The sequence below is a fragment of the Marmota monax genome, unplaced genomic scaffold (assembly GCF_021218885.2).
Source record: "Marmota monax isolate L192 unplaced genomic scaffold, Marmota_monax_Labrador192_F-V1.1 WCK01_AAM20220418_F8-fsc00020, whole genome shotgun sequence".
Taxonomy (NCBI): Eukaryota; Metazoa; Chordata; class Mammalia; order Rodentia; family Sciuridae; genus Marmota; species Marmota monax.
In genome coordinates, this window is record NW_026692912.1 from 16,810,261 (window position 1) to 16,837,189 (window position 26,929).

At 44.5% G+C, this 26,929-nt stretch overlaps 1 protein-coding gene across 15 annotated transcripts in view; it reads right to left on the reverse strand.

The window, feature by feature from the left end:
* Dennd1a (DENN domain containing 1A) overlaps positions 1-26,929 on the reverse strand; it is a 512,715-nt gene that overhangs the window by 52,633 nt on the left and 433,153 nt on the right. For all 15 annotated transcript variants that reach the window (XM_046451690.2, XM_058581714.1, XM_058581715.1 and 12 more), the window contains 5 exons: positions 13,769-13,873; positions 13,338-13,425; positions 11,301-11,341; positions 8,956-9,027; positions 7,674-7,730 (listed from right to left, as the gene is read on the reverse strand). In XM_046451690.2, the coding sequence (XP_046307646.1) occupies positions 7,674-7,730; positions 8,956-9,027; positions 11,301-11,341; positions 13,338-13,425; positions 13,769-13,873 (363 nt within the window). The remainder of the gene's footprint in view (positions 1-7,673; positions 7,731-8,955; positions 9,028-11,300; positions 11,342-13,337; positions 13,426-13,768; positions 13,874-26,929) is intronic.

Consider the following 26,929-nt stretch of genomic DNA (forward strand, 5'->3'; position numbering starts at 1 on the left):
TTATATCCTGTTTTGTCTCAAAATATTATAAGCATCACCATGGGTGCTACATAACAATTATAATAACAATTTTAATGGATGCATAATATTTCATTGAGCAGATATGCAACAACTTAATAAACCATTTTCCACTGCTATTGGACATTTGTTTCTATTTTTTTTTTTAACTTTCTAAATACCCATGATAAATATTGTAGTTTTTCTTTCTTTTGCATTATTTCTTCCATGGAAATACCTAGGAATAAAATTACTAGGTGAAAAGATATAAACATTTTTCAGGGTTTTTATTCATTCTACCAAATTTCCAATTTACACCAACTACCAGCAATGGATGCATTATCGGTTTCACAGTCCTTGTTAGCCTTATCATTTAAAAAATGTATCGCTAATTTAATAGGTGAAAAATTAGACCTCATTGTTGTTTTAATTTGCATTACTTTGATTATTTGTGAGTGTGGACATTTTCTCCGTGTTCTTTGCTGATGATGTTACTGTGTGTGAATAGGATGTGCTTGTGTCCCTCTTTCTCCCCTCACCCAGTCTTTCTAAAAGAGAATAAAGAGTGTGAATTCTGATTTAGGGCTCTGACTGGGGAATATTTAGGGAAACAAAGAAATATTTTTCAATCCAGAAATTTACATTTAATTTGTGCTTCTGAAGAATGAAGTCACATTAGAAGGAAAAGAAAAACCCAATGTGCAAAAGGCAGGCAATGGCTGCTTTGGCTAGCGCTAGAGCTGACGGCGCTCGTGGGCTATTTGGAGCATGGATATGGTCCACAAGTGCAATGCAATAAGCATCACATATTGTATTCGGGTCAAGAAAGTTGCTTTGATCTTGACTGGAATGGGATAGAGAATAAATGTAAAAATTACATGTAAACAATCATTTTTTTAAACCAAGTACAAACAACTCATAGCCTGAATTAAATAATAAATATAATTGCCAATTCTTTTCTTTGTAAAAACACACATTTTAATCAACAGACCACACCCTCTTAAAACTCATTAAATTCTGCACATGAGAGATAACCGATCACTCTTAACTTCTCAGCTAAGTAGAGAGAAAGTGGGACACGGGGGAAAGTAGTTGCTTATTGAATAATCCTGTATTAAGGAGGAAACATATAACATCTCTGAGCTTCGGTTTCTTCATCTATAAAATGAGGCTATGGTAGCTATGAGAATTAAAGAAGACAGGTGAGACCAGATAAGTGCCTTGACCATTATTAGCTACTCAATGAACTGTGGGAATTGCACAGATGCCCCTCCCATACCATATTAATTTGCTCTTTAGGTGCCTATCCGCTGGCCTCCTTTCCCAAGGAATTGGCGGCCTGTAGAGGCCAGTCTGAGGAGTCTACTTCTTGGTAAACAACATAGGGAGGTAGTGACCTCTTGACTTTACAGAGAGGCCTTGGATCAGTTGGCCCATGTCAGATCAGTCAGTCAGCCAGGCTAAGGCTCAATGATGAAAGGGCCTGCTGACTGCCTTGTTCAGAAAGGGGCTGCTCCAAGGCACTTAGGTCAAGTGGAACAAAAAAGGGGAGGGGCTCCTCCTGTGCCAGAAAGCAACAGAGGGCCAAAGGGGCATTTTGGATCCAGGTGGGGATACCCAGAAAATAAACACGAGAGGTTGAACAAGCCAAACAGTAACCATTTCATGTGCGAGCCTGAAAAAAATGGAGCTGCAAGGTAGCATGGTAAGAAAAATTAAGAAACTACAAGATAATAGGTGCTTTAAAAAAGAAAATGCATGTGGTTGTTTTTGGAAAAGTGTCTCCTAGCTTTGTTTTTACCATCAATCATCTAATCTTTCCAATTTACTCAATCTCTCCACAACTATTTCTTCGTTTTTACAATGAGGAGACTATAACCTGTTTGGCAAATTTCCAAGCTACTGGGTGATGGGTTAAATTAGATGAGATATGAGGAGGATTTGAAAAATGTCTAAGCATTATGAAAATTGAACATTAGACACTTCCTCCTACAAAGGACAGAAAGCTTCCCTGGAGAACACCTGCCCTGGTGGGCACTTTTCTGGACCCTTGACCTTTGTTCTCACATAGTCCCTATGATAATCATAAGGTAAACAGGAGTATACTTTTTTCATAGGTAAGGAAGTAGGGCTCAGAGAGAGTAACTTATCCAAGGCCACACTGCTAGGAAGCAGAGGAACCTAGAACTATCAATCCTGGCAATTATACCACATTGACCCATGAAAATAGCATACATGATAATGGCTCTTGAACTGATGGAGGACTTACCACCTCATCAGGAGTGACCTCTCTCTCCTTGGCAACCCATCTTGTTAGATTATTATTATTTTTTCTGTCAGTGCCAGGGATCAAAACCTGTTCCTCTCACATGCTGGGCAAGTACTCAATGACCAAGCTACACCCCAGCTCTAAACTGATCATAATCCACCACACCCTACGCTACCTGTGATTCCCCACAGACGGTGAGTTCTTAGGGTTTGGGTTCTCTATCTTGGATTCTCTTAAATCTAGCACTCACTCTGTAGTAAATCTTAAAGTTTAGCTGAACATTTGGAAGGCAAATGTGTGTAATATACAAATGTGCCTGGGTATTAAAAAGCAGTGCTGTACATTCATTTTACTTGGAAGATTCAGAGCCATAAAATTTCTTGTGAATTTCATTTCTTATGAAGGTTGTGGCTCACTGATTTTTTTCACTTTGTCACTGTTTCTTCCACCTAAGGACAACTGCTTCCTCCACCTAAGGACAACTGGCTTCCTCCTATGATGCCACAGGGAGCAGAGCAGGAGGAGCCGTGTCAAGAAAAAAACAGGAACAGTGTGCAGCCTCTGCTGCACCTTCCAGCAGAAGATCTGCACGGAGTGGAGGCCTGGGCAGCAGCAGCATCCACCCACGACCGAGGAAGCTGTAGTCTAAGAACTCACTGGCTGCCGCAGAGGACCTGGGCAGTAGGTTCTCATCCCCTTCTGGTGGGAATGCAAACTGGCAATTTATACAAAAGACCTAAAAGATGCACATGTCCTTTGGCCCACCAATTTTATTTTTAGACACTTATCCTAATTAAAGAATAAAAATTGCTGCACAGTCTTATGAGAATATTTGCCTAAAAAATTGGAACTTAGGTGCCCAGCAGATAAAATTTTTGGAGCCCTTTAAAACAATGACAAATGGAAGAAATATATAGTGGCCTGGGATATGCTCAGGATGTACTAAGTGAAAATGTAGGCTATGAAATGAGATCATTTTTTTTTTTTTTTGCTTCTCTGATTTGTTGAATTTTCTTCAATAAACATGTATTTTGTTTGCAAACAGGGAAAAACTGACCTTCTAAATGTCATTTTTAAAAAGCAAAAGCAAGAGGCTGATGGGAAGGGTAAGCCTATTCCTTCCTGAAGGGTCACACAGAAGGAAGACACTAGACGGAGCTGCAGATCAGAGGCCACTGCAGGGTGGCAAATCTCTCTCAGGAGCCCTGAGGCTCTGAGCACGGGGGCTCTACCACACCTCATCCCTCAGTAGCGATGAAAGAGGCGGAATATAATTCTATTCCTATTATCTTCCCTAAGCGTTTTGTGCGATAAACAGTCGGTCAGAGCTAACCTCCACCTTTTCAGAGAAGATAGGCAAGAAGGGGTCTAAGATGTCCTGGGACCTCCATGAGCAGTCAGGGAGGCAGCAACTCAGACTCTCAGGATCTACAAGGACAGCAGGGGTCTGTGTGGCCTTGGAGGAGCTGAGGTGGACAGGAGGGACAGAAGGTGGAGAGCAGAGCCTTCATATGGAATGGCTGATGCGTCCTTCTCCCTGTTGGGCAATGAGGTGGGAGGTTTGCAAGGTTGGGAAGGTCATAACCAAGGGAGGGCTCCCTCAGAGCTGTTCTAGACACCTTGCTCTAATGGTGGCATGAGCAACATGAAGCTATTTATCAGGATGTGTGCATGTGGGTATTTGGGCAGACCAGCTATTCCAGATGTGAGATATAAGAAAACACTCAGAATCACTACTCTCATCTGTGGAGGGGCTACTAAGTGCTGCTGTTTAAACACATTATCTCTTCTAATCCTTTTGACAACCCAACAAAAATTGGTATTTCCCCCAGTTTATGGATGAGGAAAACTAGGTTAAGAGAGGTCTAGTAACTCACCCAAGGCCACACAGTTAATGTTCCAGCTTTGAACTGGCTTTTCTGCCTCAGAAGCTCAAATGCCACATTTCTGTCTGGAGGAGTTTAAAGGCACCCTAGGTGTGAGGCTGCAGCAGTATTGTGTCTGACTTAGTTTGCTGATGGGAGTGCTACCTTCTCTACTTTGAGATTCATGCTGCGTCCTCCTTTTCCCAGCCTACCTCCCACCACACCAAATGTAAATTAAAATATGAATATTGATATCAAACTAGTAGCCAAAGTTGGAGTCTGTGTGATTGAGGCTGCAGCGTATTTTAATGTGTCTGGAGACAGGGAGCTGACAGTCGTATGATAAGGTGTGAAAATGTCTGTGCTATGAGAGTCTACCTGGCTCTCCTTGCCCCTCATGTGCTGGCTCACTCCCTTCACTGCGCTCAGAAATGTTTGGCCAGAAATTCAAGCCAACTGTGAATTTGCTCCTTTCAATCACGGAGACTCTAAACAAGCTTGACTTGTCTTTAAAAGATCAGGGATTTAGAAACTATACAAAGAGCTGTGAAATGGGCCCATTTGGTTACATATTCGGATACTAAAGAAAAAAGATAAAAATTTTAGGGATTCCTCAGTAGGCACAGAAAGACATCCTTATGTATTTGAATGTTTCCTGCAGGTGAGGGAAGGTTATGTGGCTATCACTTAAAACAGGGCCCCCTCATGCCAGCATGGCTCGGTGCCGCAGCGGAAGGCAATTTGTTGACATTCTTCTGCAGAGCAGGTTTGGCAGGGCCACACTCTCCATGGAGGCACCATGTTCTCCCCTAGGAAGTGATAGCTGCATCGCATCCTTGCCATTTCTTCTTCCTAATTTTGAGCAAGTCAGATTTCAAAGGAGGCCAAACTGGAGCAGAACTTGACCACCTTACTCCATTTATCCAGAGAAATATGTTCTCCATCTTTCTTTTTTTGTTGCTGGGCAGAAGCAGAGCAGGTGTGGAATAAAGCCATGCTATAGGATCTATGAACAATTATTTGCCAATGGTCACAGATATCCTGAAAGCTCCTCTTTCAGATGCTTTGAAAATCTGCAGCACAAATGAACAAGGGACGGAGAAGGGGCCCTGCTCAGTCACATTAGAGATGGACCCTCCACACACCGTGATGACCTCTCCACAGGTCAGCCCCACATTTTCTATTTGCAATTCAAACCCAAGGCAAGAGCAAAGAGGGCAAGACTGGGTTCTTGATTATATCTGCGAGGTCACCATTGCTATGCAGAGTTAGAGGAGGTGAGGTGGCAACCCAGTACATTTGAAAATTGGATCTTTGTTGGGAACTGCCTCAATTTCAGAGCAGAAACCAAACTTGAGATGTCTGTATTAGATGCTTCTGGGGAGCCACATAGATAGGTTCTGTGTAAAGGGGAGAGGGTGGAAGGGAGGGGAAGAAAAAAGTCAAGGAAATATTTTCCACTGCAGTGAGAGAGGTCAGGCGAAGCCAAATCCTAAATTAGCTCAAGAAAGGGAGTTGGAGAGCACTGGAGACCCTGGGCCTGCATGTACTGAACAATGCTAGAGTTTCAATTACAAAACAGCTCTTCCAAGAACAACTGCAAAATATCAAGTCTGTGGAAATCTGTACGACCAAAGGGGGGAAAAGTGAAAATTGAAAAGGGTGCACTAATAGATCTGTCAACAGTCCAATGGTGACAAGCCACATTTCTATAAAATGCCTTCACCGCTTGTGTCACCTGAAATACACTGACACTCTCTATAGAACATTATCTCCTGAAGCTATTCTTGAAAAGACTGGCAGGGGGAAGAGAAGGGGAGGGGAAAATCGGCTTAGACACCATCAAGGAACAGAATGGGAGGTGGCATGGAAAGAACATAATCTAGATTGTTTAAATGAACTTTGAATGAACACATTAAAAAAGCTGGGCTTTACTGTTTTTTTTTTTTTTTTTTTTCCAGAAAGGGTACCTTTCATAGAAAGGGGGTTTTCTGGAAGCCAGATGCCTGCACACTCTAGTAGGAAGGTAAGGTGATGCCTCCAGCTTCATGGTCTGCAGACAGGAAGTGGGAATCATGCGCCACATCTGTGTGGGGTTTGAGGAGGGACCCCTGTCTTTGCTTACTTCAGGTGATATTTCTCCCCTGAAGAGACACAGAAGACACAGAAGAGGAGAAGCCCCCTCTCTGCCACTCGGATGCATGCCACTGGGATAGGAGATGAAGAGGTATATTTAGTGACTCAAACACCATCCAGGTGAAGAATCCCACCTGCCAGCCCCTGGCAGGCTAGTCAAGGGCTATCTGGGTTCACAGTACAGGGCTTGTATTGCAGGAGGTGAATCTCAGCTGTTAAGAATTCATTGTCAGCTGAAACTAAGAATTTAAATGCTTAGTTGGAGCAAATTATTTTCCAATTAAAAGAAGGGAATCAATTCCTTCGACTATTTCAAGTTAATTAGAGGTCCTTTCTGACTTCATAAAATTGAAACTGCTTTCAATTTTTTAAAAAAACTGCCAAGACAGACAAAGGCCCTTGTTAAGAGTGATACATTTGGGACTTAGAGATAATGAAGTAAATAACCCCAGCTATCATTTGGAAAACCAAACACTTGTTTTAGGAAGGTAGTGTGAAGCACTATAGCAAGTGCACAGAAGCTGGTAGCCGATGAATTTGGAATCCAATCCCATTTCTGCTAGGCTTCCACAGTGTGGCCTTGGGCAAATGACTTCACCTCTGAACCACAATCTCTTTGCTCATGAAATGGGATAATACCACACAGGGTTGTTCTAAGGATTAAATGCGAGAGCTCCTGGCCTGGGCCATCCTTAACAAGTACTTAACAAAGGGTGGCAATAATAATCACGTTACAATCATGTGAAAATCCTCTCCTAGTCATAGTAGCCTCACGTAATGTCTAGAGATTCAGGTTGGCAGAATCTGCGCTGGGAATGGCCAGTGTGACTTCATATAATCTTAATGATGGTCCAAGAAGACAATCAGAGCCACTGTTTCCCTGTGCAAAGTCTCAAACACACTGCTGGGCTCCTCTCATTTACACCATGATGGGAGAGTCTGCAGCACCCTCCTCCAGCTCCCCTTTGCATGTGTCTGCACGGTGGCCATGTGCACCATGGGTCCAGGGAGGTTCTTCCCTAGGGATTTCTTGGTTTGGATTATGACAAGCATAGGGGCAGAGGGCAGCTGGAGGAAGGGAGTGGTGCTGGGATGTGTCTGAGCTAATTTCTAAGGGTATCTGTGAACTCCAGGCCTGGTGGGGCAGGGAGGGGACAGACCAATAGTGGTAATGCTGAACTTGCTCGCCTTTGTGGGTTTATGCCAGAGTCTTAATGTTATTTGAAGACAGTTTTTTGTCTGTGAATATTTATAACAGTGTGAAAACTCCCGGACAGCTGGTAATGCATTTTGAAGTGTGCTAACAACACTGTATCAAACAGCCCTCTATTGATCACATCCTACTTTTTTGTGGCCACGCATTTCATACACGGTGCTTATACATTTTGAATAAGAACTTCAAGTACCTTTTGCTTCAAGCGGTTTTTCACCTCTTTTATTCCCATTTTTGCATGATCTTTTGCCTGCATGAAAAATTAATTTAAGTTAAGATTCCCTTTCTGTTTCCAGCAGGGACTATGCTTGATTTCAGTCCATCGCGAATCACCTTCTCTGATTACTAGAAAAAGGAAGGAAAAATGGGATCATCAAGTCGAAAACATAATGGCTATGAAAACAAATACAATAGTAAAAGGTTAAGAAAAAAAAGTCCCCTAAAGGGGTTGCAGAGATTGTATTTTCTACATTTTGATGGCACACATTTTTTCCCCCCCTTCTCAAGCCCTTCTTGGGCGCTCTCTAATTATTTGTCTCAGCAGCTTGGTAACATCTACCAGTAAGAGTAGAAGGGCAGCTTCACTGGCTGCTTAAGAATCAAAATATCCATTCTATTCCACTATGGAGGGCCTCAGGGCCAATATTCTGCCCAGGCTGAATGGCCAAAACACACACACTACTGGGTTTCCATGATGCCATTTCCTAGGTCTCATTTCTGTGGACACCACTTGCTTTTACTTTATGCCATTTTAGACCCGTTTGGTAGTGTTGACAGCTACCTACCCTGTTATAAGAGCTACAATTTAAGCACAGAAAGGACTACCATAATTAAAAACAAAACTAACTCAAAACCACCCCATTTTAGTGGCTCAGGGTCAAATTAGCAAGCAAGAGAAATCACAAGAAAAAATACTTGAGGCTTGTAAAAGATGGAGCACCAGGAACTGATGGGTTCTCCTATTTTCATTCTGCTGTGGGCACGAGTCTCACAAATAATGCATTTCCTATAGGGCAGTGATGAGAGAGATGATGAAGAATTGGGACAAAAATTAGGGAGTATTCCCGCCACACTCTTCAGTAACCTGCAAAGGAGCTGCTTCATTTTGACATAATAATGAGGACACAAATAGGAAAGGTATGTTAGGACACTTAATAGACCAACCATGCCTCTGGGTCTCAGGGATACATGGAGCAGTCTGAATTTTAGCTATCAGTCCATAATTTAAAAGCTAAAACCAGTAGCCTCCCATTTCTCTATTGCAGTGACTGTGACCAGCCATACTTTAAATTAGAAAGATCACTGACCTAGTCATAAGAAAAACAATGCTAAATAATTATCAGAGCATTAATGTCATTAGGAAATAGCACAGCAGCTCCCAAGTTGATCTATAATAGGGGACTAGGTGTATTTAAGAGTCTGGTCATGCTAAGGAACTGGTCTGCCTGGATCCTGAGACTAACACCTGTACTTACGAACTTGTAGACGGTCTTCATGGCTGGGTTGGCTTTTGTTTTTACAGTGTTCAGAATTGCTCCACTTCCTTTCTATAATAAAAACACCAATCAGCAATGTGGGCTGAAGATAGAGTAGGCCAACACCAACAAAGTCCTCTTCTCTTTAATCAAGTCAGGCAACATTTTAAGGGCATGGGATGTAAGTAGAGAAACAGGCCCAGATGGTTACCGTCAGGGGCAGTCATAGGGTTATGGCAGAATTGCTCTGGGTGTGTGTATGTGCAATGAGGACTGTGATAGCTAGTTGAGGGGGGCGTTAGGCTCAGTGTTCTAATCTGCACTTGTTCCCTGTCCCAGGCTCTCTCAGGTAAGGTTTTTCTCATAGTCTGGCAGCTTTTCAAAGCTTTCTAGTTACTGCATTTAGGTAAGTTTCATGGCTGTGAATTCTCCAGCTGACACCAAGCTGGGGCAGAAAATGGGGTCCTGATCAACCAGGACCATTGGGAAATATAATGCCCTCACCCAGGCAACTTCCTTTCCTCACCTGAGTTTTCTGTGTTACTGTTTTTTAAAATACTTCTGGTAGGCTGCCTTCCTTAACATATAAATCTTTAGAGAAGGAAAGAATGAACGGCCATAATGTTAACCATGGCTTTAGTACAAATCTACCACACCAATGTCTTGTTCATCATCTTTAGGGAGTGGGCCATGTTTCCAGAGCTATCCATAAGCCTGTTCTTTAGTCTCATCCCTACAGGTGTGGTGAGGTCCCACTGTGTTAGGCTCTGAGGGCCTTGAGCCAAGGGACACCTGGTCTCTATCTCAAAGATGTGCAGTCTGGGGAGGGCAAGGCATGCTGGGGCAAAGAGCTGAAGCGTCAGGTGATGAGAGCTGTAATGACTGCATACAGGGAGCACAGAGACAGGGAAGGTCAGGGAAGGCTGCAGATCAAAATACATTTGACCTGGCCCATGAAGGACGAGTAGGGAGGAAGCAGGAGGATAAGAACATTCTTGAGATAGGAAGTAGCACAGAAAAAAGTGCAGAAGCCAAAAAGCGGCGCTATATTGTAGGAGTGACAGGCAGTGACTATGCTGTATGCAGGTATGGACTGTATCTCAGGAAGAGCAGAGCCAGGCTGGGGGGCCTTATGGGGACAGCTCATGAGAAGCTGGGAATGTCTGGCTAAGGGGTCAAAGCTCTGGAGAGTTTTTAATCAAATGTATCATATAATCTGATTTGTGGTGGTTTGGAAAGTTAATCTAACTGATTCGAATGGAGAGACTGGAACCAGTGGGTATATAACCAAATAAGACAGTAATGTAATTATTGACTTAACATTTAGTACAATTTTTGGTTACTGCTCACATTAAAAATTTTGGACTTTAATTAAAAAACATCACAATTTGACCCAGAAAGCGCTCTACATCGACAATAGCAAATTCTCACCCACTCATTTATTCCATACTGCCTTCCAAAATTCCTATTTAAATGGATGTTTGGAGTATTGAAACCCCCTTTATCAATCAATCAGCAAGTCCTTATTGCTCACCTCAGATATGCCAAGTGCTGTGTTTGGCCATACAAGAAGGACAAAGGAAGGCTTTCATTGAGGAATTGCTGCTCACTCTTGGCCAAATGCAGCCACTTCCAAGGGACCTGCCTTGGCAGTGGTGCACTTGGCCCTGAAGCAGGAGAGAACACTTATCACATTATGTTGGAGCTGCTTGTTTACGTGCCTGCCTCCTCAACAAGATGGGGGCACTCCCCCAGGGAAGGGCCTGTGTCCTGCTCCCCTCTGTATCCCCAAGACACAGCTGTTGCCTGGCACTGAGTAGGCCTTCAGTACATACTCAAATGTAAACGGATGGAAAGGTTAGGCAAGATTTGAATCCTGTAGAGGTTCTGGAAATCCTAACCACCTGGCTCCTGACACAATAAGAAACTGTAACACAATAACAACAGTGAGGAGAAGAAAAAATCAGGGATGTATTCTTCATCTTCCCAGGAGCCTTTGCTGTGGAAAATACTGCAGAACAGCAAGAGGGACATATTTTTGGTTGCCCCATGATTGTGACAATAGCACTGGCCCTAGAAGGAGACTCCCAGAAACATTCTAGGATGACAAAATTCAATTCAACAGCCTTTGGCTGGCTTCTTGAAGGGAAGACTCTCTCCTACCTCCCTCTGCCCCAACAAGAGAGCCCTTGGACAGAATAGCCTAGTTTTAAGACAAAAGCAACTTCTGGTGGGAAGAATGGGGTGCTCTGGGCCTCACAGAAGCTTTGTGGGTAGCCAGGGAGGCAGAGGGCTGCCAGAAGGCCAAGGAGGAAGCCATGTGGCTCTGAATGGGGCATACTTACCCGGACGGTAGAGAGCCACTGATGGTATAGTTTATCGCTGCCTGGGAAAAGAGAATCAGAGAGACTGTGATTTAAAGAGTTCTTTAAATTGCTTTCAGCATGCAGGACTTGGAAAGTTCAAAGTCTAGAGAACCACCTGGAGACTCCATGTCCCACTCCATGAAGAAGGCAGTAGTGAGTCATGGTCACAGCTTTCTTGCTCAAATAGAGAGCTGTTCATATCAGTGCCCTGACTACAGACCCTCAAAAGCCTCCCCACTGCCTACTGGAGCGAGGTCAGTCTCCAGAGCAACCCTGCCCTTCTCCCCTCGTCTGTTGACTTGGCCTCCCCACTCTCTGCAACTCTGTCCTGTGCTTATGCTCTGTACTGCCTCTGCTCCAACACAAAATACCACCTAGGGCTCCCAAACAGTAGTCTCTCTCTCAGTCCTTCAGCACTGGCAAATGATGTTCCTGTGCCTGGCTACCATTTCTTATTCTCTCTGCCTAAGTCAGCTCAACAACCAGTTGAAATATCATTTTCTCCAGAAGCCTCCCCCTCTTCCTCTGAAGAGCCCTCTAGTACAGGTAATACCCACTTATAAGTCCTAATTGTTAGATGTAGTATGACCCATGCCAGAGCAGGAACCACCAGAGCTGTGTGTCTCCATGTAGGGACCCTCTAGACACATACTCAGCCCTTAGTACACTTGATTAGTGACAGAAAAAGAAAAAGGAGGCATTGTGGGTGAACTCTGCTTATTTCATCTGATGGGTTAAGGAGGTCTAATGAGGAGACAGCTCTATTAGAAGCTCTGAATGACTGAACTTAGTTTAGTCACACACGAAACCCAACTTCTCTTTGGAACTGATATCCTATGGTGAGAAGCCAACTCAAACCCTGTCCTCTTGGGAAGCTCCCACAGTATGCAGTGAGAGTCCTAGTCCAGCTGCACAAAAACCTGTTTCTACTCCTTTACCTGCACTCATTTAATTTTTATCTGTCTTTAGTTAGGCCTCTTTCTTTACTACCCAACTAAAAGCTCCTTGAAGGCAGAATTGGGTCCTCCATTATTTACCAACTCTGGACACAGGGGTTCAGGAAATGCTTGTCAACAATCTGCCATTAGTGACTGCAGCTGCCATACTGGTTTTATTAATCAACTGTGTTCCCCGTGCAGCACAGGCTGCTAGGCCCTGTAATACCCACAGGTGGAAGCCATGCCTGGCTTTGTGGGATTGTACACTGCTCGAGTTATTGAATGATTCAGACTAGATATGCCCAGCAATAAGAGGGGCTGGCAGTATAAGTATTATTATTTTATATCCAAAGACTAAGTCTATAAGTTATTATTCTTGCTGCCAAAGACTGAGCCCCCTCACTGGACCTAGGAAGAAGGCCAGGTTGGGATTCAGGAGGTTGGGTCAACCACTAGAATCTCTCTGGGCTTCAGATGCCATCCCTGAAAAATTAAAGACAATCCCCCAGTTTTAAAGAGACCGGGAATCAAGCAATGACTTTTGCATTTTAAAGAAACAGTCACTGAGCACTGACCCTATGCTGAGGACTATCCTGGGTGACTACACCCTGCTCTGATCCCAACTCCTCGGGAATCTTGTGGGGTGTGCACTGTTGCTCTCAGTGTGTAAACCCAATTCTGCCCTCAAGGAGCTTTTAGTTGGGTAGTAAAGAAAGAGGCCTAACTCAGTGTGTTGCTCTCAGTGTGTAAACAAGCAGCTGGCAAGGAGGCAGGGTTCTGATTTGAACCCAAGTCCCCTAATTCAATATCTTATGTGCTTTCCCTGCATCATACAGGCCACTACATTTTAAGTAGCCTCTACCCAGCAGAAACAGCTAACTCCTAAGCAGAGGGTTCATATGGGCCAATGTGCATCTCATGAAAACTGAAGAGGAATTCTCCAGCTGTATTAAGGCCAAGGTTGCAACCAGTCTCCTCCCAACCCCTAACTATGGAGATATGAAGTTCATGCCCATCTGTGGCAAGAACACCTTGGTCTACAGCATCCATAACCCAGAAAGAAAAGGAGGCTTCTCACCTGCATACTCGCCCATGTTGATTTCCTCTTCAAAAACATCACTGAAACCCTCGCCAGAATTGAGAAGTTCTAATCGACCATCAATAAACTAGAGGAAAAGCAAAAGCACAACAGCTTGTCTACAGAAACAGGAAAAACCATCCAGTTGGGGACCTCGGTGCATGCCCAAAGAACAGCCATGCTTTCCAATATAGGAAAGGCCCTTCAACACTGAGTTTTCTATGAACCTGGTGACACATTTATGAAACTTAGAAAACCTCCCATCATGTTTGCTAAGGGACTGTCTGATGGCTGGCCACCCTCTTCATCCAGTCACCCTCCCCTGGGCCTGCAGGTTTGGGTTCCCTCCTTGCTCAGTCTCAGGGCTCGTGTGAAGGCAGCTGCAGAAATCCCTGCTGGGCCAAATGCAGGCCCCCAGGGAAGCTGGGCACCTGCTTGAAGAGCTGCAGCTGTGTGGCATTCTGCAGGAACTGCCTCATGGCTCCAGAGCGATAGTGGGAAACGAAGGCTTCTTCACAGAAGGTGATGGGTTCCTCCTGGGAAAAGAAGAAGGGACAGGAGGGTTGGAGGCTTGAAGGGAGAGGAATCAGTGCTTACCCTCCTTCTGGCCGCTTTCACATCTGCTCATTTACCTAATTTTCATTAGTGAAGTCGTCATTATTATGTAAGTCATTCTAGTCTAGGGGTGGGAACACTATTTCAAGAAAGGGCCAACCCCCAATCACAGAAGATGAGGAGGTACAGCGGGAACTCAGGGTCAGATTCCAAAGCCCCCATTCCTCCCCTTCTGTATTAGTGACAGTCACATCTCAATAGAAAGTTAGTGAGAATATGTCTTCCATTATGATGATTTCCATACTTTTTTTTTTTTTTGGTTTATTTCCAGTTTTAGGAGCAGAACATTATATTCAGATAGATACTCAGGCAGAAAAAGCCTGTTACATAAGGCAGAATTGAGCTGCTGTGCTGGGAGCTGGAAGGAGGGGGGCCACGGTTGGGCTCTCCTTGCTTGGTGGCCTTCTCCTTACTCCCATCTCTCACATACCTTTGTTGTTCATAGGACACCAGCTGTGGAACATAGTTTGAAAACCACTTATGCTGATTGTTACCTATAGCAAATTATCATTTTATTTTATTTAATTGTTTTGGAGACAGTGTCTTGCTAAGTTGGTCACGCTGGCCTCAAAGTCACATTCTCCTGCCTCAACCTTCTGAGAAGCTGGGATGACAGGCATGCACCATCATGCCCAGCCTAAAATTTAAAAATAATTAATTATTTTAAAAAGCAAGATGATCAAAAATAAAATCTATCCCCCCATCAAGTCAATTTGTGCTTAAGTTGTTTGATAAAGAAGTTTGCTTTCACCAAACTACATTTTATAAGTCAAGAAAATGGTACCCTATGCTTTAAAAATCCCATCCTGTACATCAACACCTCGATCTCTCTTTGAACACATGTGGAGTATTTATCTACACAGATAAGTCTTTAATTTCAGCAGTGTATTCTCAATTCTGAAAGATCGGGCTTTTACATCTTGAGTTGAATTAAGGGTGCCCCCACCCCTTCACAGACTTGGTGGCAAACACAGAGATGTTTGAAGCTCCACTTTCATCCTTTTTTAATGAGTTACGTGAGTGTTAAATTTACTGTCTAGCTCTCTAAGTTCCAAGAGTTCCTCCTGATTCAGTCTAGTTGACAACTAGCCAACTAGTCTCAGCAACTGGGCAAACACTGCACAGGCTGGAGGATGACCCAAGAACTCGAGGGTCAGGGGAAGGAGTATTTTTATATAGTATGCACTACCAACTTTTACAAAGGACCCGAGGCACTTTATGTAAGCACCCAAGACTACAAAGAAAAATCAGGGTTGGGAAATACATAATTATATAAAATGTATTTATCTGGGAATAGGGTGCCTGGGTACATAGGTCCTATACAATTTCTAAAATTAGGTTACAAAGTTAGCTCTGAGCTCCTTGACTGTCAAAGCAAGAAGGAAAACAAATCAAACTTTGTATTGTGTATGAGAAAAAAAAATTAGTTCTCTGGAAAAAAAGACAGAGCTGTTCATAACATTTATTACTTTGGCAGGGACTACCGTCTTCCTTGCCAAATAGCCAAAGGACCAGCTACTGATGATAAACAGAAGCCCAGCTGGAATTCCATTCTTGTGGCTTGGAAGTTCTGCTTCTCACCCATGGGACCATGGCAGGGCTATTCTCTCTCCAGATGATCTCATCCATGGCATAGTATCACTTGAATCCTGGCAACTCCGGATAAACATCTTCAGTTCAGTTACCTTTCCACACCTCCAAATCTACACGCATCAGTCCACACCTGGAGAACGCACTGGCACTTCAAATTCAAAATGGCCCACACTCTTAATTATTATTCCATCAGAACTACACCTCAACCTGCTTTTCCTTCTTTCTTAATCAGCAGTATTCTCAGTATTCTTAGGGGCCACCACAGATCTATCAGACTTCCAAGTCCTTCCAATCCACCTGTGAAGAGTCTCACATGCTCATTCCCTGCTTGCCATCCAGCACCCTGGCATAAGCCTGGATTGCTGGCTCACCTCTATGTCCCTCTCCTGTCTCATTCCTTATTGTCTACTCCAATTTTTCTAGCCAGAGTAAGTTCTAAAATGCAAATTGGATCATGTGAATATCCCACTTGAGAGTAGGACTGCACAGATGTCACCTCTGTGTGATGATCTGATTCATGCATGTTCTTTTCTACTAAACGAGATGCTTCACGAGGGCATGAATGATACTTGCTCAACACTGCACATGTAATGACAGATGTGGCATATCTCAGGCACTCTGCGTGGGGAGGAAAGGACGTGTTCCTAAATTGGGCAAGCAGACCCTTTCCAAGCTGACCCTGCCTTTCTTTCCCTGAGTCCACATGTCCCTTTGCCTCTGCTACCTATATACCTATTGTGCCAAATTATGCTCTGATCATATGCCATATCTGTTCCCACTTTTTTCCTTGCTTTTACCAGTTCTATTCCATCTGCCTGGATTCTCCTCCCAAACTCAGGTCTCTGTGTTGCAGTCACTCAGTCCTGCTCAGTGTTCTCACAGAGGCCTCGTTCCCCTCAAGTGACTCCCTTTCTAAGACAATGACATGAATCACAGTGTGTGTCATCTGATAGCAAGCTCTGGGGGCACTGTGCTACACACTTCACAGTTCTGTTTACCAATTTGAGAACTTCAGTGAATCAGGAATCACACTCAACATTTACAGAAATAACTGAGGTAACCTGGGTGACTTGGAAATGTTAAAGTTAGGGTCTAACTCTTAGTGGTCTCCATCACAAACATGGGTGATAGTAGAGGTGGCTTTACTCTGAAGTCTCAGTTCTGTTTGCCCTCAGATATCTGCTGGAGAGCAGGGGTGTGCTCTCTCTCTCTCTCTCTCTCTCTCTTGCCCCGGTACTGGGGATTGAAACCCTGAGGTGTTCAATCACTGAGATTTATCCTACATTGCCCAGGCTGGCTGCCTCAGGCTTGCCATCCTCCTGCCTCAGCTCCTGAGTTGCTGGGATTACAGGTGTGCACAACCATGCCCAACCCAGGAACGTTCTTTTTAAAGGTAGAACCTCCCTTCATGCACTATATTCTCCTGGACACATAGTGCAGTCTTTTAGACACAAGCTGCTTCAGGGAGTAAGTAAACTGCTGCGAAGGCTCTTTCTGTCACAAGTCCAAGGTGAGGACACAGTGCCATTTTCCTACTTGTCCATCCTTGTCCTGCAACTGGCATGGCTGCTCCCCACGCTTACCCCCTGCAGTGCAGAGGAGTGAGGCAAGGTGTCTCGTCAATTCCCTTCCTTGCAAGAAGGGCTGATTTAGTTCTCTTACTAGATTGATTAAACCTCTCGTCTTCTTAGGTGACACTCTAGATGCTGGGGCTACTGGCTGGTGGTGATGTTAATGCCTGGAAGTCAGGCCGTGAGCATTTGCGCTTAGATGGCATTAGTGGAGTTTTCATCCATGACCCGAAGGACAGTGCAACACAGCTGCTCAACCCTATCAAAGACTTTGTTACAAAAAGACAAGTTTCACTCTTGAATTATCTTCTTGACATATGGAATCAATCAAAAACTCCATCGCTAATGAGTTGAGTCTTTGTTAACAGGTGAAGTTGGTGATTCCAAAGGTTTTTGAGAATTCCAGAAATAAATGACTTTATCCTCAGCACTGTCAGTGCCGGTATGAAAATGCCACCTCCCAAGAGCTTCTTCAGCAACTGTCCTTGTTCTGCTGACCCACACTTAAAGTAGTAAATTGTTATTTTCTTTTATAAATGTAATTTTTATCAAAAATTTATATGTATTTTTACTGTGAAATTCTTAGAGACAGGGGGCAGAAACACCTGTCAGTTTCCTCTTTATAGACCTTGCTTAAAATTAAAAAAACAAAACGATGTTGGAAGATCCATACATACATCCAAACGTTTAAAAAGCAGTTCCTAAGTGCCAGGTTCTGTATAGGAGGAATAAAAAGATAAATAAAATACAGTTCTTATAAATAATAATAACTGGATGAGCAAAGGGGAGTGGATGAAAATAGATATGACACAAGAATGGCAGGGCATATTGTCCATAGCAGCAATAGCCAGAAGATGAAAGAAACCCCACAGTGCACCTACAGATGAATGGATACACAAAATATGGTATTTACACACAATAGAATATTTTTAAAATGGAGGAATCTGTCACATGCTACAACATGGATGAACCTTAAAGATATTATGCTAAGTAAAGTAGGTCAGACAAAACAAAACAAAACAAAAAACAACTACCATATAATTCCACTGGTACAGCGTACTTAGAGTGTGCAGGGCAGTGAGGAGTTAGTAGGAAAGAGTTTCAGGTTTGCAAGATGAAAAAGTTCTGGAGATAAAAGGAAGCTGGTTGTACACCAATCTGAATGTACTTAATGTCATTGAATTGTACATTTAAAAATGATTAAGATGAGAAATTTTACACATATTTTACAATTAAACATTTTTTAAATCTTAAAAGAAATGACAGAACACTTATAATTGTGGAAGTTGTATGCATGGGGGTTTGCTTACTTTGCATAAGTTTGAAATTTTTCATAATAAAAAGTTAAAAAGGAAACCTCCTATTGTCAAAGAATCCTGCCTGGTTCAGGGAACAAACAGTTATAGCACAGTGTGACACTGGCACCAGGGGCTGGGTTTCATTTTTAAAAAGGCACCTTTATAAAAACTTAAAACTTTGTTTTGATTTGATCCTTTAAGGTGACTCAACATGGTGGAGAGAGAAGGTGTCTTGGAGTCAAAAGACACCAGAACCCTGACTATGAATGTACTAATTATGTGATCTCAGTTGACTTGTATTTCCTCATCTGTGACAATCATGCACAGATCACTTTGAAGATTAAAACAGATGACCATAAACAGGTTTCTCCATGACAGATCATGACATCATGAGCTTGGGATGGCCAGGCTCCTTGGAAGACAGGCATCACACCTATCTCCCTTGCTTATGCCCATGTTCCATCATCTCACTGGACTTCATTCACAAAGACAAGTTCAAAGGTAAAAGTGTTAAGAATTTTAAGATGGTGATGGCAGAGTACTAAACTGAGTCTGGGTCCTGTGTGATTGCACAGGCTGAAGGTTGGTGAAGCCATCCTGGGGGCTATTTTTTTTTTTAATATATATATATATATATATATATATATATATATATATATATTTTTAGTTGTAGATGGACACAATACTTTTATTTATTTATTTTTATGTGGTGCTGAGGATCGAACCCAGTGCCTCACACATGTGAGGCAAGCACTCTGCCACAATCTGAGCCACAATCCCAGCCCCCTGGGGGCTATTTTCTCCCATCTCTTCTGTATTAGGACTCAGTGAGCAGCCACTCATGAGTCAGTAGGGCTGAGACTCAGTAGGGCTGTCTTCTAAGGTTACCTCTTACTACTTGATCCAAAGAAAATAAGACTCAGAAACATAGCTCACAGTTTAATTTTTCAGATGTATAAGGCCTCAACCTTGACTACAGATCCATCTCTCTGATTCCTGTTCTAAAATCACACTACCCATTGAACCACAGTAATGTCAGAGTTTACTACTGTACATTAATACACTGACCATTGACCACATTCACATGACTCAGTAGGGCAGAAGAGCTTCAGGTCAACCTGTGGCCCAAAGAAGTGTGGTTTCTAAATCCCTGAGCATGATTCTCAAGGCTCTCCATGGCCTCTCCTAGCTGCCTGTCCTTGCTGATGACCCTTCCATCTCATCCACACACATCTCCTCCCTCAGAGATTCTGTGTTGCCCCATGCCCCCACCAGGCTTCCTCTCATCGCCTCCTTGGGATACCCTTACCTAATGCCTCCCAATGTTTCTACACAAACACCACCTGTGGCAAAGACATGTTGTTCCCAGCATACTATGAGCTCCCTAAGGGCTCTCTGTTGCTCCAGGAGAGGCAGATGGGGAGTGGGACACTATCTGGGCTCTAGCTCCAGCTCTGCCCCTTGCTGCTTTTGTATATCTCCTTTGGCAAGTGACCACCCTCAGCCTTATCATACACAGGAAAAACTCCCTACCTCATGAGATTGCTGGGGATCAAACAGGGATGGGCAAGTGGAGGTCAGTTGTTCTCAGCCTTGGCGATGCATTAGAATGGCCACTGATGCTTAAAACCCCCATGCCAGAGCTGCATTTTTAAAACTGACTCTAGTGTAGCCAAAGCTAAAAGCCACTGCCAGAGGGAAAGTGACTAGTCTAGACTGATCAACAGTCATTTTTTTTTTTTTCTAAACAAGAATAAAGAAATTAAGAAAGCCACAGATTTGGTCCAATTTTTCACCAGCAGTCCCATTCGGTCTGTGTTTTGTTTAAATACCTCCAAATTCTCTGTTCAGGACTCAGCACCAGTCCCAGGGCCAGGAGGATGAGGCTGCCCAGGAGGCACGGTGGATTCCAAGTGAGAACAGAAAAGGCTTAGCATGGTGTCTGGCCTGGAGAGTCCAAAGCCTTATTTATTAGAATGCAGGAACAGGGAGGGAAGAGAGAAGGCAGGCAGGTTTCCACTGCAATAACTTGGGGTCAGCCAGAGGCAGTCCAGGTGCAGCAAGAAGGGAGCCCACATAAGCTAAGTCCTTGCTCTGTATACCAGAAAGCCTGCATTTCCCAAACTCAACAGAATGAACAGTTTCATAAATGATCCCCATCTCCTAGATGAGGAAAGGCCACCCCTACAGGGAAGCGTTTGGTTCAAGGTCCCAGAGCTGATGGGTCTAATGACTCCCAGTCCAAGCTCTGTCCTACCCTAAGGCACAACACAGCACACACTGGGACCACCAGGTGGATTGGGAAGGAGGGCCACTGACCCTGGCTGGGCTGGGTCAAGTCACACTTGGGGTGACAGGACCAAGACAGCTTTCTGATGCATTTGTGTGGTAGCTGAGGCACGCTGGGGACAGACTCCTAGCCTGGGCCCCCGCCACTATAATAAGCCCTAAACAAAGAATCAATGTCTCATCCTGAAGCCGGCTTGCTGTTCGGATGATTTAAGTTAGGGGAAATGTGGGTGTCCGACAAGAGCTACTTGGATAATTTGCAGGGGCAGAGACAGGCGGGCTGACAGTATTTGCCCATTCTGGCCACAGCTCCAGTATTGACAGAAGCCCCCACACACACTCGCTAGATTATAGTAAAGACATTCAAATCACAGGCACGTCGGCCCACGCCTGGCTCCTCTGTGCCAGCAGCCCCTTCCTTCCGCATTAACCGAGACAAACAGGGAGAAGTCAGGAAATTTTGATTAGCGCAGGAACGAAGATGAGTGGGGAGGCCCGTGGAAACCGAGGAGACACAATGAAGTTGGTCTTCATGCATACTAGCTCAAGATTTTCTTCCCCTAAGAAATGCAGATGGGAATCGGCTCTTAGAGGAAAGCAGGTGCAGTGATTAAAAACAGCTACGGCTTGCTGAGCGCCTGCCCTGTGCTAGGTGGGTTTCCATGCATTATCTCACTTATTCTTCACAGCAACCCAGGACGTAGGTATGAGGATGATTTCCATTTTACAGATAAGGAAATCGAGGCTCTGAGAGGTGAGATCAACTACCTGAGGTTATAGAGCTGGTCAATAGCAGAGCCAGATTTGAAGCAAAGTATCTGGCCCTGGGGCTCATGCAGCCCAGTGTTCTTTCGCTTCCATTAAGAGAGATAATCATAAGATTCTGTTTGACACATGTACTGCCAGCTGGAGCTGCTCTAGAAGCATCGAAAGAGATGGATTATGAGGCAGTGATGCTGAGAGAGGGCTCCAGAGAAATGAGTATGAGTTTTGGCTCCACAACAAGCCAGCAGTGGCTGCCTCACCTCTTGGAGCCCTATTTTCTCACTGATATGATATGATGGTAGTAGCCACATCTATGGCATGCTTTGAGCATGTGATTCAGTGTTGGGTATGTCCATGGAACATTGGTGGCTCAAGGACAGAGCTGACTTGAGAGAGGAGATGGTCCTGGTGCCTCAGCAGAGCAAACCTGTCTCCTTGAATGGAAACCAAATGGGACATGTCCAGATTTAATATCAAGCACCTGCTGGCTCAGCCATGTGGGCAGTGTCTGTCACCTCACTGCCACTGGGAGCCAGATTCTGGGTTTTAACAATAAATGGCATTCCAATGTCTCAGAGAGGGTTTCTCAAACTAACTAGAGATGAGGTTTCAGTGTTCTAAGCATGAACACACAGTCCCAAGAAAGCCTACTGCACAGAGAACAGGTTTGAGGGCCTGGCAAATCACTGGGAGAGAGAAGTCAACATGAAAAGCCATCAATAGGACAGCCAACGTTAATTATAGCAATAGGAACAAGGGATTCAGATCAAAAGGAAAAATGGCATAAGGCTGAAGCAGCGCAGATTAGTCTGCAAAGGCAAAAGCCTCACCATCTAACTGAGTCAAGAAAGGACTGGTGGTGACATGAATCTTGGGAGGGTCCTTCATAGCAGTGTCCACATACCGAGTTATTGGGCTTGGCTCTTCATCCCCTGGTTCCTTTATTTAATATCACCCCTCCCCATCGAGTGTCCTTTGACTGGGTTGAGCCTCCAGTGCCTGGCACTGGTGTGATGCACAGGAGGCTTCATCTGGAAGTTTCTAGTCATGAATAAATGGCAGCATTGTAAAGTGGAAAGAGCACAAGGAGAAGGGTCAAACACTTGACTTGGCCTTGATTCATTTTCCTGCTTAGGCCTCAGCTTCTTCCTCTATAAATTGGGATGGTTGGGAAATTGTCATGATACTTTCTAATATTAACACGTGTCGTTTCTAGACCTAGATGAGATCTCTCTGAGGTCTGCCGTGGCCTCCACAGAGAAATGTGCCATGGTGCACAGAAAAGAAACTGCGAGGGGAATGCAGGCTCTGCCACCCACCATATGTGGAACTCAGGGCAAATCCCTAAATCCTCTTCTCATTTGTGAAAGGGGGCATGACTTCCTGTTTCACAGGGTTGTGGGGGTCACAGCTGATTCATGCAAGGTGCTTAGCTAAGGGCTTGACTCCCAGTAGAGGGCTACAAAAAATACCCCAGTTTTCCATCCCCAGTTTTGGAGGTTCTCTGCTCACAGCAGGTGTTAGATTCTACTTCAGTCAGCCCTGATTCAGTGTATGTGGCATGTACTACTGTGCATGACAGGTGACAGGGTAGTGGAGGTGAGACCATGGCTCTGAGCCACAGCAATAGGAATCTCCACAGCAATAGCAATCTTCTGTGCAGCCTTTCTTGTGACTATATATTGTTGCAGGCTGCCTCTCTGTGATAACCCCAGAGAGGTTCCTCACCCTCATCTTGTGGAGGGAGGAGATGTGACCTGCTTAAGGCCACAGACCTAAAAGAACTATAGTGGTATCTGAGGCCAGTTCCATCTGACCCATAGCCCAGGCTCTCCCCATGATACCCCAGAACACTGTGCATGCTCAATTGCCCAGATGTGTTTTTTTTCCTCTGGTTTCTGGAGACTCCAAGAAATGGCAACTGACCTTCCACAAGAAGACATCCTTTTCTGTTTACTCCAGTTACAGCCCCAGTATGAGGCATTCAGAGTCTATGGGGGCTAGTATGACTTAGGGACTCACAGGGACTGAGTGAGTCCAAAGCTGCAAATGGCTAGAAGCAAGCCTCTCCAAGCCTCAGTTTCCTCAGCTGTCCATTGGAAATATCCCTTACTTCATATTTGAGGTTTACAATGATGTAGCATTTGTCAAGGTGCCATCATCAAGTAGCACATGGCAGGTGCTAATGGAGGTCAATATCCTTCATGGCTTTTTTCAGATGCCCTTTTCAAGCTGGGCATCACATCTCAGGTGGAATCTTCTATACCTTACTACCCTCAACTAATACCTCTGACTGAGGTTAACCTGTTTGGGAGGGGTGGGATCCTAGGAAGGCCATACGAGGAGGTGTGATATAATGGCCAAGCACCAAGGAGGAGCAGGCACTTGGAGATGAATTAACTCCTTAAAATAATCCTGTGAAAGTGGGTATAATAAACCTACTTTACAGAGTGGTAAAGAGAAGCCAGTTGTGTGCCCAGGAGACACAGGAGACAGGTGGAAGCAAAGAGCAGGGAGGAGCTGGTTTTGCTGGGTTTTGAGGGCACATTTCCTTGTGCCTCAAACAACCCACACTACCCCATAACATGGAGTGGGCCTCAGTTCTCTAAAAGGGTCTGTCATCTCCTGTCTTTACACATGCTGTGCTCTCTTCTTTCTCAGGCTGAGGAGTCCCCTCACCCTCTGAGGTCTAATTCGGGGCCAGCTGCCCAAATCGCTTCCAGAACCCTCCTCCAGGCCTTAGCCTGGGTGTCCCTCTTCTGGGTTCTGAGCCCCTAGGCTCACCTCTGCCATAGCATTAATGGTAGTTTCAGCAGAGATGGCCTCCTTGAGGGTACAGGCTGGCTGGATTTGCCTCACCCTGGCATCTCCTGCTTGGTGCCTGGGTCAGGGTGGGTCCTCTGTCTCTAGTTCATGAATTACTCTACTGTGGAGCAGCAACAGGGACATTTTGAGGAAGAAGCAAACAGGGTGGAGGGCCAGGCAGCCAGACCGAGGATGTGAGGAGGAGCTAGAGGAAAGGGAGAAGCCGGTGTGTGGCTGGCAGGGGCGGCGAGGTGGGGGAGGCAGGGAACCCCATCTAATTAGAGCACATGTGCAGAGCAGCATCTGGCTCCGAGCACAGCAGTTTCCACTGCTCCTGGAGTTGTCGTGGAGACGACCACATGACCTGCCTGGAGCTGAGGCTCAGGGGCAGCAGTCCAGATGCACTCCTAACACATTCTGACAGAGAGCAGATGGGCAGCTATTTGCAGGGCCAAAAAATGCCAACTCCGCTGCCCCCCAGACCCGCGTGCCCTCACTGATCATTTTCATCTTGTAAAGTCATTCTTATCTGCCCTGGAACCACCAGTTCCTCTTGTTTAGGAATCAGTGTGAGAGCTGTTATTTTTGTGGTTCTCTGACCATCACAACTTCAGGCCTGTTTGTGTGGGTGAGGAGATGTCACCACCTTTAATGAAGGGGTTCCTGATGACAGGCTCTCCTGCCACAAGGCTGCCCCCACCTCCCATCTCTTTCTCTACTCATAGTGTCTTTATTCCTCACTCTGTAGTCTCCATCCTATAGGTTGAGGCCTGGGAGCTATGCCCTGCCAAGTTTGAGGAGAATGTGGGCTTCAGAGGCTGAGCAATGGGCACACAACTGGCTTCTCTTTACCACTCTGTAAAGTGGGTTTATTATACCCACTTTCACAGGATTATTTTAAGGAGTTAATTCAATAATTGTGGAAGAGCCCTGAAAATTATAAAACCCTATATCAATGTAAAGCTCTTATGATAATGGTAATTTTCGACCAAAATAAATTTTCTTAAAGTCTCAATAATGTTAAGCAAAAGGTTTCTTTTATGTGAGTACAGGAAAATAACAAAATCTTAGAGTTTGTACAAAGCCACAATTTATTATCCACATGTATGGCAAATGACTCTTATTAAGGTTTTGAGTAAGGTGTGAAAATGTCGAGTGTTTGGGAATCAGGCTGGGGTTTGATTTTGGCTCTGATGCTTATGAGCTATGAAATCTCTAGCAAGTAACTTAAACCTTTCTAGGGCCTCAGTTTCTCCATCTATAAAATGGGACCACTTATTCTTACCTTGGATGAATTTATTTCAGTTGTGAGAATTAACTGCCTAGCACATGTAGGCACTCAAAAACATTAACTCCACTTCCTTTCTCCCTGTTCATTCAGAGAAATAAAAAATGACTGAGGTTGAGAACAGAGTAAAAAAAAAAGCACAGGTTCAGCTAGGCTAGGCTGGAATCCCCTTGGTAGCAATGTGGCACTAGAGAAGCACTCATCTCTTCTGAGTCTCAGTTTACTCTTCTGGAAAAGCAGGATGGTAGTAAGATCTGCCCTGTGATGTTGTTGTGTGGCTTAAAGGGACATTCATTTTCATTTCTGAGGTTGGGAAGTAAAGGGAAATGAGGAACCCCACCTGAGGTATTGGTTGCCTGGATGCACAAGAGGACCATTGGAGGTCCCCTGGCCCACTGCCTGAGTGGCACCTGAGTGGCATGCAGGCGTCTGGCCCAGGTGCTTACAGGCTTATTTATGAAGCACCGCAGGGGTTCCTGCTGCAGGCTCACTAGCCTGCCATCGCAGGTGTGAGGAAGGACTGGATAGAAATATTGCAAACGTGGGTTTAATGTCACCCAGCAGAGACTAATGATTGTCTTAAGTAAATACTAATTAGAAGAGTTACCCAGTTAGTGCCAGAGTGGCACACATACTTCTCTATCTCCACATATAGGTGAAGTGATGATTTGGGGAGACAACTTCTTATGCGAATCCTCCAGGGAGTTGAAGGGCTTACAGGTTCTAAATAACTGGGGTATTCCTAGTTAAAATGCTTGATAAGTGTCTTAACATGTAATGTATAGGGATTTCTTATGTGAAATCTCATCTGCCACAGACCACATAGCTGATTCAGTTCTACTGAACCCTTTATATGAAAACTGATCACAATGGTGTGGAGAACCCAGATTTGGTTGAAGGCTTGGCACATACACTGGCTGATCTCAAGGTAAGTATATGCCCAAAAACTGGGAAGTGGGGGTTGCTGACCTTTGGTGGTATTTTAGTTCTGGTGCTCCATGTGACCTCTTGGACATGCTCCTTCTCTGCCTGAGTTTCCATCACCTGTGTGGGAAGCTAACATTTGCTGATCACTCTGATCAGCGGTTCCTACATCTGGTGGCAGGTGGACACTCACCCAAAGGTTTTCTAATGTACATCCTTGGGCTGTGCTTGACCTCAACAAAGCTGCTCAGATGATTCCAGCGCATTTCAAAACCTGGGAGGGAGGTGGCAGCGGTGGTGGTAGTGACAGGAGTAACAGGCACTGTATGCATTTTCCTCGTGCTACATGATTTTCATGTCCTCACTTGTTTAATCCTCACCACATCCCACAAGGAAGAGGTTCAATTGGGGAAAATGAGGCACAGAAATGTAAAAGTAACTTCT